At 35.6% G+C, this 12727-nt stretch overlaps 1 protein-coding gene across 2 annotated transcripts in view; it reads right to left on the bottom strand.

The window, feature by feature from the left end:
* Bbx (BBX high mobility group box domain containing) overlaps positions 1-12727 on the bottom strand; it is a 259928-nt gene that overhangs the window by 21560 nt on the left and 225641 nt on the right. For both annotated transcript variants that reach the window (XM_077795333.1, XM_077795334.1), the window contains exons 12-14: positions 10675-11683; positions 9535-9673; positions 6301-6449 (exon numbers count right to left, since the gene is read on the bottom strand). In XM_077795333.1, coding sequence (XP_077651459.1) covers positions 6301-6449; positions 9535-9673; positions 10675-11683 — 1297 coding nt within the window. The remainder of the gene's footprint in view (positions 1-6300; positions 6450-9534; positions 9674-10674; positions 11684-12727) is intronic.

The following is a 12727-nucleotide window of genomic DNA, read 5'->3' as shown; positions in this document are numbered from 1 at the left end:
ATTTATTCCACTGTGGTCCAACAATATGTGTTGTATTATTTTAATCATTTTAAATATATCAGTTTGCAAAGCATATTCTTGAGATTATTCCATGTTTACTTGAGAAATATGTTCACTTTGCTATTGTTGGATAGTGTTTCATATGTGTCTGTTAGTTCTGGACAGTTTATAGCACTGCTCAAGTCTTTTCTTCCCTTGTTGGTCTTTGTCCTAGCTGCTTTGTCAACCTATTCTTTTTTCCAAACCACTTCTCACCTCTACACACATAATAACTTTGCTTACTTTGGGCTCATTTATGGTTTGAAAACCCCAATAAAATTTAACCTCCACAGCAGCAGTTCTTTGCTTTCATTCACAGATATAACCTAAGTGCCTAAAATAGTGCTTAGTGCATGACAGGTTCTCAGTAAATATTTGTTTCACAAGAAGTAAATAAAGTTCTGAGAGCAATGCTTGGCACAAAGTGTGCAAGAAATGACATCTGTTGCTGTTATTACTGACACCATAAATCTGTGTAAGTGTTTTTTTGATGAACACACCAAGACATCCCTCTAAATAACCCATAGAAACACTTCTGAATTGTCTGTTGCTGGTTTGAAATGGAAATAGAAAAGGCACTCGTTTGCTTCTTTGAGAAAAAGTGAGCAATAAAAGAAAATAAATTGAAGGTACTGAAGTATGAAAAAAATGTCATATATACATGCTATATTATAGGTGTTCTATATAATCTGTTTGCAATCACTGCCTCCTATATTTCATAAAACCCAGGAAACTGCAGGCTGGTACACCTGACTGATATGTTGGCAAACACAGAAAACAAAAGCAGAAAGACAGTTCTGAAACTCTTCAGGATCACAAAGGCCCTAGTAGATTTACCTGGAGGAAAATAAATTAATAATGATAATATATTGGTACACAGGGAGGATGAGATCAGAAAAAGTGGTTCACAGAAGCAAACTGATGTATAGACAAGGTTAGGAAAGGAGAAAGAGGATATCTTTTCAGATCCAGCCATACTTAGAGAAATCTAAAAAGTGCACAAGTTAAGGACAAAGCTAAACAAGAACTTAGCAATATTACCAAGGGGGGGGGGGAGAATATCCAGCGTGCTTTTTGTATATAAATGAGCTTATAGAGACTTACATTTTAAAATTCCTGCTCCAAGCCACCCACACAAACATAGCTATAAAATACTCTAAAGCAAATGACAACTTCTTCAAAGAAAGTGACAAACTTGAAAAGAAAGTAATATATAATATCTAATCATATTTACTGAAAAGCAGTAATTTTGGAGTCAAGAAGTGAACAATTTAATTTCTGCTCACCAGCATGGTATGTATGTTTGAAATGTTGTCTAAAGAAAATTAAGTCAAAAATTCATAACAAATAGCAAATAAAGGAAATTTACTACCATCTTTTAAATGTAATATAAATTTAGATTAACACAGAAGTGTCCATGGAGGACAGGAAAAGGTGAAAGTGAAAAGGAGAGAAAAGAGTTTTTGAAAGAATCATTCAGAAAACCAGGAATTGAAGTTTTTTAACTCTACTACCTCAAGCTTCCATTTCATCTCTTTCCCTACCAAAGTTCTTGAGAGAATATTTAGATCAACTTCAGTGTCCTTGTGATAAAATCACTCACTGCTGGTATGCAAACTGGCTTAGGCCCGTCTCTGAGTGCCTGGGCAGGATGGCCTATATTTTCCTTTGCCCTCCAACATAATAGCTGGGTAGAAAATAGGGCCTAAAACAAGCCAAGGGGGTGACAGGTTGCCATAGACATGTCAATAATGACCTTTCCAAAACACATTGTTCAAAGCTTGCTGAAAATGGACATTTTGGGGGGTAAGACTGTATAGTGACATAGAAGCCTTTCCATTGTTAACCTGGTATGGTAATTTTTTAAGGTCAGCAGGAAAGGTAAATTAAGTGAACCCGCTTTTTAGAACTGTTGTCATAAACAAATGTCATACATAATTCTAATGGTGGTGGCTTTCCCCCAGATTCTATAGTTTCATGTTTTCAACCTACAAAAAGAGCAAGGGTTTTGTCGAAGATCAGGGTGCCATTTCTGTCTTGAACACATAAAGAGAAACTAATGAAATAATAAATTCCTTTAAAATCATTTATATCAAAGTGCATCCAGCTGCTGAGCATGTGGATCTGTTGACATGCATAAGTTCTCAGAAGTGTATAAGCCACAATGAAATTAAAATTCATTAAGGCAGAAAAGCTACCTTCTTGGGCTGGATGTGCATGCTTTGTTAAGTATCTCAAGATTACAAGAGTAAACATATTACAAATGTGTTGTCACCATGTTCCTGAAAAAAGTGTGATGGCAATGAAGATTCTCAAAACAATTCTAGAACAAAATGAAGAACTGTTCCTAACCAAACAGCTGTAACTTCCTAGTTGGAAAGGCTGGCTGAACTATTAGCCAATCTTAGTTCTCTCAGACGAAAAGCATCCCCTCATTGACTCAATCCCAAACAGGGAATATTCTGTTTTCAACTTTTGATTTGTGAAACTGCTTCTTTTATTACCACTGTGATTAAAAAAAAATTCAATCTTACAATAAGTGTGATTGAAGGGGCTTGAGTTGTGGCTCAGCGGTAGAGTGCTCACCTAGTTTGTGTGAGGCCCTGGGTTTGATCCTCAGCACCAAATAAAAACAAAATAAAGCTATTATGTCCGACTACAGCTAAAACAAATTATTTTTTTTTAAAAAGTGTGACTGAAAAAAAATAAAAAGAAACCATAGTATATTTGTTAAAGGTCAATGAACTACATAAGAATAGAAGGAATAAAAGAGGAAAAGTTAAGTCAAAGGTTAAGATGGGGCATGGGGCATTATCAAACACCCTAAATGGACCTCAATTTCCTTTTTCCTCCAAGACCCTACTTTGTTTGAAAATTACAATTTTGCACAGAACTTTGACTTCTGATGCTTTTGGAAACAAGGCTTCACACATCAGGAATATACATAAAGTAACGTGTCAAACAAATCTCTTATGAAGTTACAATTAAACTTAGGGTCATCATTTAAAATTTTCATTTAAAAACAAATAATTACAAGAGAACGATGTCAGATTGAAAACAATGTCAAACTGGGCTACTTCAACTGAACTGCAGTGTGTTAGGTCAATAATAATTTACTGGATAATTTTGTTCTTAGAAGTGAAGGGAAATTCTAGTTCTCCAACAACATAATACCAAACCCAGTTGGAGGAAGATAGCACTTTGTTATTTTTATCCCTTTCCTGGCAAAAGTTTTTATTTTTGCCAAGATCTATTATATAGACATAAGGGACAGGGCACAAACAATGAAAAAACAATGGTAATGGATAAGAAACTATTGAGGGCTGGGGATGTGGCTCAAGCAGTAGCGTGCTTGCCTGGCATGCGTGCGGCCCGGGTTCAATCCTCAGCACCACATACCAACAAAGATGTTGTGTCCGCCGAGAACGAGAAAATAAATAAATATTAAAAAATTCTCTCTCTGTCTCTCTCTCTCTCCCCTCTCTCACTCTCTCTTTAAAAAAAAAAAAAAAGAAACTATTGAGAAAAACAAATATGAACAAGAAGACCAATGGGAAGATAGAGGAATAAACCCACATAAGTATAATGATTCTGAGATACACAACTGCATAAATGCATAAATAATAATTTCTTCTAAAAATTAAATTTCAGAAAAATTCTGTACATTTGATAAGCCAAAGTTATCTAAAAATCTACTAAGTATAAACCATGAAAAAATATAATGAATGTTGAATGACAGTATATAAGAAAATAAAACTGGACCAATGGCAAATTTTTAGGGGAAAATGAGTTTCCTAAGGATACAAATCCGTCTAATGTTCCCATACACAGTGCTTGCTTTGGATGATTCACTATGCAAAGGTGTAAAGAGTCTACAGTTGAAGAAAACAATCTCATCTATCCCCTAAAGATCAGGCAATTACAGCACAGCTGTATGATAATTTCATTAATAACTTGTAGCATAGTACATTGGTGTTGCTAATGCCAAATTACAATCAGTCACAAATACTATTTCTTTAGTTTGTTAAATACAGAATGTATTATTTAATCTCTGCTTTGTTTTAATTGCAGTTTACTTCATGAAACAGAATGCAGAGCAAAATCTAAAGTCTTGGAAGACTTCCCATATGTTATTATTTATATACCGGATAAGAACCAATGACTTTGTGGCTTGGGAGGCATACTGAGAGAGACAAGATGATACTGTATGAAGTAGCATTTTCTGAAATGCTATGTCACATCAAAAGAAATACTATTAATCTCAGCTGAGAGAAGAAAATCACATAATGGACAACTAAGACCCAAGAGAAGGTTTCATGAAAATAGATTCTAACTTCAGGGCTTTATAGCTTTACAAAAATAAATCTAATGTTACCTTCCCTGATAGATAATTTGGCCAACTTCAGAGCAATAAAATGAATGTCTTGAACTACAAGGAGGGGGATAAGGAAAGCATCCTGTACATCAATCAATTAGGCTCCGTTTTACTGGCTTGTCAAGTATTTATCAGCAACTTTAAATCCAAGAATTATGGGAGCTCAAGGTAGCTGGTATCTTTGGGCTAACAGACTACTTTGCCTACTCCTAAATCTCTTCAGAGCATAAAGACTTCGATTTCATTTGGTAGTCCATTTCAGTGCTCAGCTACTACCTGTCAATGTCTACTTTATTTCTTTTCCTATCCATTTTGGAAGACCTTGATACAATGCTATTTTATTTTCCCAGATGAGCAAACCAATTGATGCAACAATACTTCCTTTTCCAGTACTTTATTCACTAGTCTTACTTGTATTAACCATAGAGAAAAACAGCTAATTCTAAAAATGACTTTTGTGTAACTCCTCTTTCCTTTAATCCCAAAGGGGGAATTTTCACCAGTCATTCAATGATGTCCCGAAATAGAGATCTCAGAGCAACCCTCTTTGTGGCAATTCATAAGAACGCTTAGGTCTTGAGAGAGAACAGTTTAGTTATTTTTAGAAGATAGCATAATTTTCCCTCATCCATATACCTTAAAGATCCCCTCAAAAATCCACAAAATTGTATCTCTCCATTAATATTTATATATGATCTATCTAACATACACAAAAGGAAGGAATTAATCTGATTTAACACAAAGCAGGAAACAGACAGCCACTTCTGCAAAACAATTACAAAAACTCTTCTATCAAATCTTGCTCAGAATTTGATCCTGAAAGCAGCTGTAGCTCAACCACACCATTCTTCCATTTATTTTCTGTCCCTAAAGGACAGCTCACTGGAGGCATACTTTCTCCACCAATCTTCAGACCTAAAGTCAAGGTGGAAGACAAGGTTCTCAATGACAGCAATATTATCATTTTGGATAGAGGACAATCTCCCTTGTGCTTGGAATGTCCTGAGCAAAGAAGGATGTTTGGCACCTCACCACCATCCCACAAATGTCAAGAGGAGTCTCAGGTATTGAGACCACTGAAAATGCCCCACACTCTTTAAAATCCTTTTTTGAATGGTCATGCTGAGATCTGCCAAATCATGCTGATAATTGTAAGAGATTTACGGAGCAGGGAGAAGCCAAGGGGTTGTGTTATGTAGCTCCATGATAAAACACTTGATTAACATGTACCAGGCTCTGGGTTAATCCCCAGCACCACACACACACACACACACACACAAAAAAAAAAAAAAAAAGGAGAAAAAAAACATAAATAAAATACAGTAGCCAGATAGGGAGAAACCAATTCTTGAAAATAAATATGCTAAATAAAGCATTTTTCTAAATTTAACAAAACCAGTAAAATATATATCACTGCAGTATTGCAGGTACTTTTATTTTCATTTGGTCCATACTGCCAGTGAAGAATAGCTTCTGCTAATCAGGCAAATATAATGATTTTATAGTACAGAGCCCAACCTGTTGTAGACTCAAGAAGACAAGAATTGGTTGGATTCAGCAGTTTCTGGAAAGTTTTACATTCCAAATTAGAGTTCTGGAGAGCAGAGGGTTGAAGACTGTATAAAACACATCTGGAAAAGCTGGATACACCTTTAAGGGCAATGTACAGACTAAGATGCCAAAGGACAGAGGTGAAGAAGAATGAGGGAGGAAAAAAGGGAGGCAGGGACCAAGATAATCTTGAAAAGCAAGCAGAAATTGTGACTCCCTATTGCCTTAATTCTAAATACAATTACTGTACTTATCTAAAGGGAACTGCAGAAGCTTAGCCAAGGGGCTGGTTGAGAGTCTGACCACACTGCAGGGAGGTACAGGTGAAGGCTCACCTTTGCTGGTTTTAGACGGTTCTGAGGACCCATTTCCAGTCTTCTTCTTTTTTCTTGGGACTGGTACACATTTCCGGTCAAATGTAATAGGACTATATTGAGGGAGACTGTTGAATTTCTTTTCAAATTCTTCATCCAGCTTTACTGAGCTATTAAAATTGGGGAGAGGAATCAATCAGCACATGACCAAATACTTAAACAAAAAATGATACAAGACATAGTTTTAAGATATTGCATTTGAAAACAGGATCCCTAGGAATTGAGGCATTTTAAATAAATTTTGTGCAAAGAAAAAAAATCTACATTTTCTGACATGCTTGAATTTACCAAGTTTTCTTTGTAAACTCATATGACAAGATGCATCCTTACCTTAGAAAAATAGAAACATTATTTAAAATATTAGAATATGTTTGAAGTGGGGAATCTGTCATACTCTCCATTGACATGAGAATTTCTCATAAAGTTCAGTACAAAGCATACCTTATTCAGTTTTTCATTTTAAAGATTATATATCATATATATGCATATGTATTGACACTTATTAGTTTTATATATATAGTTTTATGAGTTTTATGCTTAAGACATGTATACACACATACACACAAAGCACATAAAATTTGAATATCAGAAAAAAAATGGAGATCAAATTAAGATGAAAAAAACACAATGAGAAAAGTAAAGCCAGTTTTCAATGAAGTGGTGAGAGGCAACACCACTTTAACTTATAGCACATATGACTAAAACTTCCACTGGCAAGGCTGGGGAATTCCTGGAATGGCTTTGACTGTCTCCAAGGTCCCCATGGAGCAATGGGCTGCCTATCTCTTGGATCCTAGGCTGGCTGGTGGATATCATTCAGTGAGACTTATTAACTAAGGCACTCTCGAGACAGATGGGGAAAGCTACAGAACTGCTATGCCTAGTAGATGGGAAATGGAAGGTGTATGGAAAGAGAGTAGCTTTGGTAATGTGTTTGGCTTCCAGCTATGAGATGCACTTGAGATATTCCCACCTAAAACTGTTCTCAGTTTTAGAGGAAGGTATGAGAGTTGTGAAGCAGAGGTAAGAAGGTCAGATGACCAACACAAATGTTAAAAGAAAATGGCCATTACTAAGTGGAGCAGCAGGAGGGTAACGGGTAGGACATACTCCTACCAATAGAATCATCTTTTCTCATCAATTAGAAAAAAAAAGCTCATGCTGATAGAAAGTTTGCTATTAATCAGATATTATCAGAATGTTTTTTTCTTTAAGTCATGAGTTTGTCAGACAATCTGAATATCCATAAAAGACAACTGTGAAAATGCAGGACATAACTTACATGGTCTCTTGGGACTGTTTACATTTTTAAAGAGAACAATGATAATCATCTATGTTTTTTTCTGGGAGACTTTTATAAAATTAGAACTACAAATATTAAACTCAATTTTTCTTGGCAGTAACTAACTAAACAAGTAGTACATTATCTGAGATTAAAAAGATAGTGTTCACCTACAAATCTCAAAGGAGACTGACAGGAACCATCATTTCTCATTGCTTAGGTACTGTACTGGCATGGTACAAACAAGGTTAATACCAAACAGTTGGATCCTGACAGGTCAAAAAGTAGTTAAGGAGGAAAGATCACTAAATTGTAGGGTTGATTTAAACCACCAGAAAACCACACTCTCAAATATATACAGGTGGCTTTCTCAGAAATGATGAAAATACTCATTTCTTTGGGGACAGATTTTTAAACATTGTTTCAAACTTATTCGGTTTCTCACCAGACTGGAGAACATCTCTTTCTCTCAAATTAGTTTCTAATAGAAGTATCAGAGTCAGTTCTACTGGGGAGCCTTGATGCTGGCTTTTTCACCTAGCACTTCTATAACGAGACCTGCTTCCCTCTCTTTGTTTAGACTCAGAAGGCACTGGCAGCTATTCTAGAAGATACAAAACAGTGGTTTAAAAGCTCAATGATCACTTTTTCGGAAATTTTGCATTGAAAGTATCATTTGATAATGACAAATGGGAGGAAATTCATGTCATTACTTAAGCATAATATAAGCAAAACTAATTTGAAGTACTTTGGATTTTTAGAATATTAGAAATGAAATATATACAATTATAAATATATTATTTCAATATAAATAATCTTGAGGAGCCAGCACCATGAGAAATAATTTCCATCCTCCCACTTTATGATGACCTAGAGTCTTAGAATTAACCAGACTTTAAAGCACTGTAATTTCTGAGGAAAAATATATTATTCCACAAATAGAAATGCAAATATTATGAATAAAATAAAATACACCAAATGCATAAAATTTGCATACTTTTAAGCACTTATGAAAAAACAGAGAATTATTTCCATTCAATGTATTCTTTTCAAATTGTGCTAATGAGAAATCTCAAAGGATTTTCAAAACAGTACAACCAAATATGCAGAGACTTTCCTCACCAATACAAAGCACTGAATCTTACATATTATTAACAAAATGCTTTATAATAAGATTGTTATTGCAAGACTTTGGCATAAATTAAGTATGAAATGATTCTTCATGATTTTATCTTGATGTATACTTGTTTACTACTACATTTCAATGCACAGTTAATGCTTTGAATGTCCTTTGTACCATGAGAATATTCAACCTAATTTTTTCTACTTTTGTGTGCTAGGAATGGAACACCAGGCCTCCTGCAAGCTAGGCAAGTATTCTACCACTGAGCCACATCCCCAGCTTCTCAATCTAATATTTCGATCTTAGAGCAACAGAAGATGGTTTGAACTAATCAAGGTTAGAGGTACAGAAGCATAATTTTATTTACCTAATGTTTTCCAGCTATCATATTTTATACACATATATGCATACATTTAGAAATATTAAGTGAATATAAATATAGTACTATAAATAGAATACATAAAATGGGCAAAATGTAAATATATTAACAATATCCATCCAAAGTTTCAGATATGAGAAAGGGTCCTAGTGATATTAAAGGATTTATAATACCACCACTGCTTATATGGTGGACCTTGATTTACACTCAGACTCAAGTGTAAAACCTACATAAGTTCTATTGTGCCTAAAATGTGAATGGGGTTATCACACACATGAATGTATTAACAGCAGGAATTGTGTAATACACTTGATTTTTGTTTTCTAGGGAGCTTACTAAGTCTAAGTGACAACTGATTCATTTGTCCAACTACACGGGGGTCTGTGCAGTGCAGGTGGACTGAGCACTTACCCAAGGAGACAGTCTTCCTTGGGCTTTGTCTTCTTGAACTTCTTGCTCCCACTGGTCCCACTCTGGTTAAAGGTCCAGCTTTCTTCACTCCAACACCCTTCATGATCAGAGGAGTTCCCTTTTCCTGAGCTTCGTTTACCTAAGGGTATTCAAGAAGAAAGCATGTGCTCAATACACTGGGATTGGGAGAAATCAACTTAGTTGTTTCACAGGTGAACTCTTGATTTCTTAGGTGTTATTTGTTTGATACTATCTGTAACTTACAGAGATGATTCACACTGGACTTTAATAATGGAACATGCAAAGAAGGTAACTAATATAACTTATAGGATACGTTGTCTTAACAGATTACCACAGGATTCAAGAGAGAGACCTATGTTTTCCATTTGATAACCAGCTTAAAGCACGCAAGCCCTCTGCTGATACACACTTCTGATTTCCTCAAGATTCACTGAAAGGACATCCCAGGAGAACTATGTATTCCCAAGTAATCTTCATTCAAAGCTTACTGACCTAGTGGAATATAGCGTGGCAAGAGATAAGTACCCTAAGCAGATGCTATATTTTAAGATAGGTAAATTTACATGGAATAAAGGTATATACAACAATTAAGTTTCTGGGTGCTGTCATGTTTTAAAAAAAATTTCAATTACATTTTCAAGATCCTGATGAATATATCTGCTTCATTTAGAAAATTTCATCTGTTTTAACCCAATCAAAAGCTCCACTAGGGGCTGGGGTTGTAGCTCAGCGGTAGAGCACTCACCTAGCATGTGCGAGGCCCTGGGTTTGATCCTCAGCACCAAAGATAAATAAATAAAATAAAGGTATATATAAAAAAAAGCTCTACTATACTGATTTATCAAAATAATGAGCCAGCCCATACCAGTAAAATGAAAGGGTTTAGGCATTTTGAATATTTACATCTCAAGAACTATTTACAGGTATATACTCTTCTGAATGGTGCTGGCAAACATTTAAGTAAAACAATAATATGACCCACATACCACAGAGAACCCTCTGGATGTAAGAAGCTATCTGGATGTCATATTGTCCTTTATGGAGATGCTTTTCAATGGGTCTAAAACAGACCTTCCACTTGGTTTTCATGTTCCTTTTAGGTTTGTAGCAGTTACTTACCTCTGTCAACATTAGCTCTCAGAGAGGTGAGCATGCCCTCAGACACCAGGGTTTTATAAAGAGCACCTTTGCAAGACCTCTCAGATTTCCTGGAACCACAGGTCTCTATTTTTCTGTGACAGTCATTGTCCTCAGGCTTAGCCTGTCCTGACAGGCTGGTTGGTAGTGCATCCTCTGTGGGAGTCAATGGTTCTGCTTTTATACCCTCTGGCACCTCACCAGAAATGTTCTTGCTGGCAGAAATACTAATGAAATCTGGAGGTCTTGACTCTTTGGTGATGTCTGAGGATTTCTCCTTTGACATTTTCTTCTCTCTTGATTTCACTTTTTTCTTTGGTGGCTTGGCATCCAAAATGCTTCCCTTGCCACTTGAGGATGTGCGGACCTTCTTTCGTGGGGTTTCTCCAAGTTTGTCAACACCCCAGTCTCCTTTTGCAACAGCTTCAATGGTATATATGACACTCTCAATGTCAGATTCTGAAGACTGCCTCTTTTTGCACGTCTTTTTGGGTGTGGATTTATCATTTCCATGTCGATCCATTTTGCTTTTCTTCTTTTTCTTTTTTAGCTTTTCTGGTTTGGTTAGAGCAGTAGGGTCCTCAATGATCATAATTCCATGCGGATGGCACATGTGATCCTTTCTGTTGGGAACATCACTTATTATTATCTTGCTACTGGCAGAGTATGAAAAATCAGGGAAGTGACTGTATTTTTGATCTTCCTCTAATTCTTCCTTTCTAATTTCTTTGGGGTCTTCCATTTTTATAGCCATTACATTATCCATTTGTAGCTCCTCAAAATTTCTAAATTCCTTAGAATCTCTTATATTCTCCTTGGATGATTTTTCAAATTCTCCTTCCTTTTGTAACCCAGCTTCATCTGTTTTCTCTATTTTTATTTCTCTTTCCTCTTTTCCCTTCTCCAATTCTTTGATTCTTCCACCATCTGATTCTTTTGCTTTTATTAGCTTTGTTTCATCCATTTTCACTCCTTCTGATGCCAGGCACATCTAAACAGTTAAAACAAAAATGGAGAACACCACAAAATATCCTCATTATTCCATAATCAAAATTAGCTGCTAACTTTTCACTTCTATCCCTCTTTAAAAAATAATCACTCCAAACTTTATTAGTCAGTGCAGTTCTGCCAAAGTAACTTAAATGATTTAAATGAAAGTTCTGTAGGCAATGTGATACAATCATTAAACTCTAGACTAACATATATCTGAATCATCATTTCCAGCTTCATCAGAAGCTTTTTGTATGAAAATAACATTTGGTAGGGGGAGAATGGGACTTGGACTTAAAAGACTCAAGTTTGATTCTTAGTTTGGCTGCTCATTAACTTTGTGGTGTGGGATGAGTCACTTCACTCCAAACTTCCCTGTAACCTTTGTAAAATGGAAATGATCCTATTCCAGAGGATCTTGTGAGGTCTATGTGAGACAAGTACTTTCAGGGCTTACTTATCCCAAAACTCCCTTCAGATGTTTGCCCTCCTAGTATCCTTAAAGGGAAAAGGAGAATGGCAGGAGCGTCTACCAATCCAGTTTAAATTAGAAATGGCACAATGATCACTGAACCACTGCAAAAGGTTTCAATAGAAGAATAAAACATTATAGGTCCCCAAATGCTGACAGAAAACTCACTTAAAACCACAAAAGCTCTGAAAACAAAGGGGATTTCTGTTCATGTGATTTGTTTTTAACTCATTTGGTAGAAATTTCAATCTGATCTGAACTTACTTGGCTATAAATTCTGCCCTAAACCAACATGAAAACGTTTAATGTCTTAAATAGTTTATCTTACTTAATGACAATTCATATGTTTTAGCTAACAGAATATTCATTCATTTCAATATGCACTGTGGACATTACATAGAGTAAGATGTATCTACTGTATCATTTTCCTAGAATCTGAAAAATTCTGAATGCAAAACACATCTGGTCCCAAACTAGTTAAATTTTTAATTCTCCAACAAAACTCACAACATTTCACACTTAAGACATTTAAGGGGAAAATTGCCAACTTCCTCTCCAGCTCATAGGTACCTT

The sequence above is a fragment of the Urocitellus parryii genome, chromosome 2, assembly GCF_045843805.1.
Source record: "Urocitellus parryii isolate mUroPar1 chromosome 2, mUroPar1.hap1, whole genome shotgun sequence".
NCBI lineage: Eukaryota > Metazoa > Chordata > Mammalia > Rodentia > Sciuridae > Urocitellus > Urocitellus parryii.
This window is presented reverse-complemented; position numbering and strand designations above follow the sequence as displayed.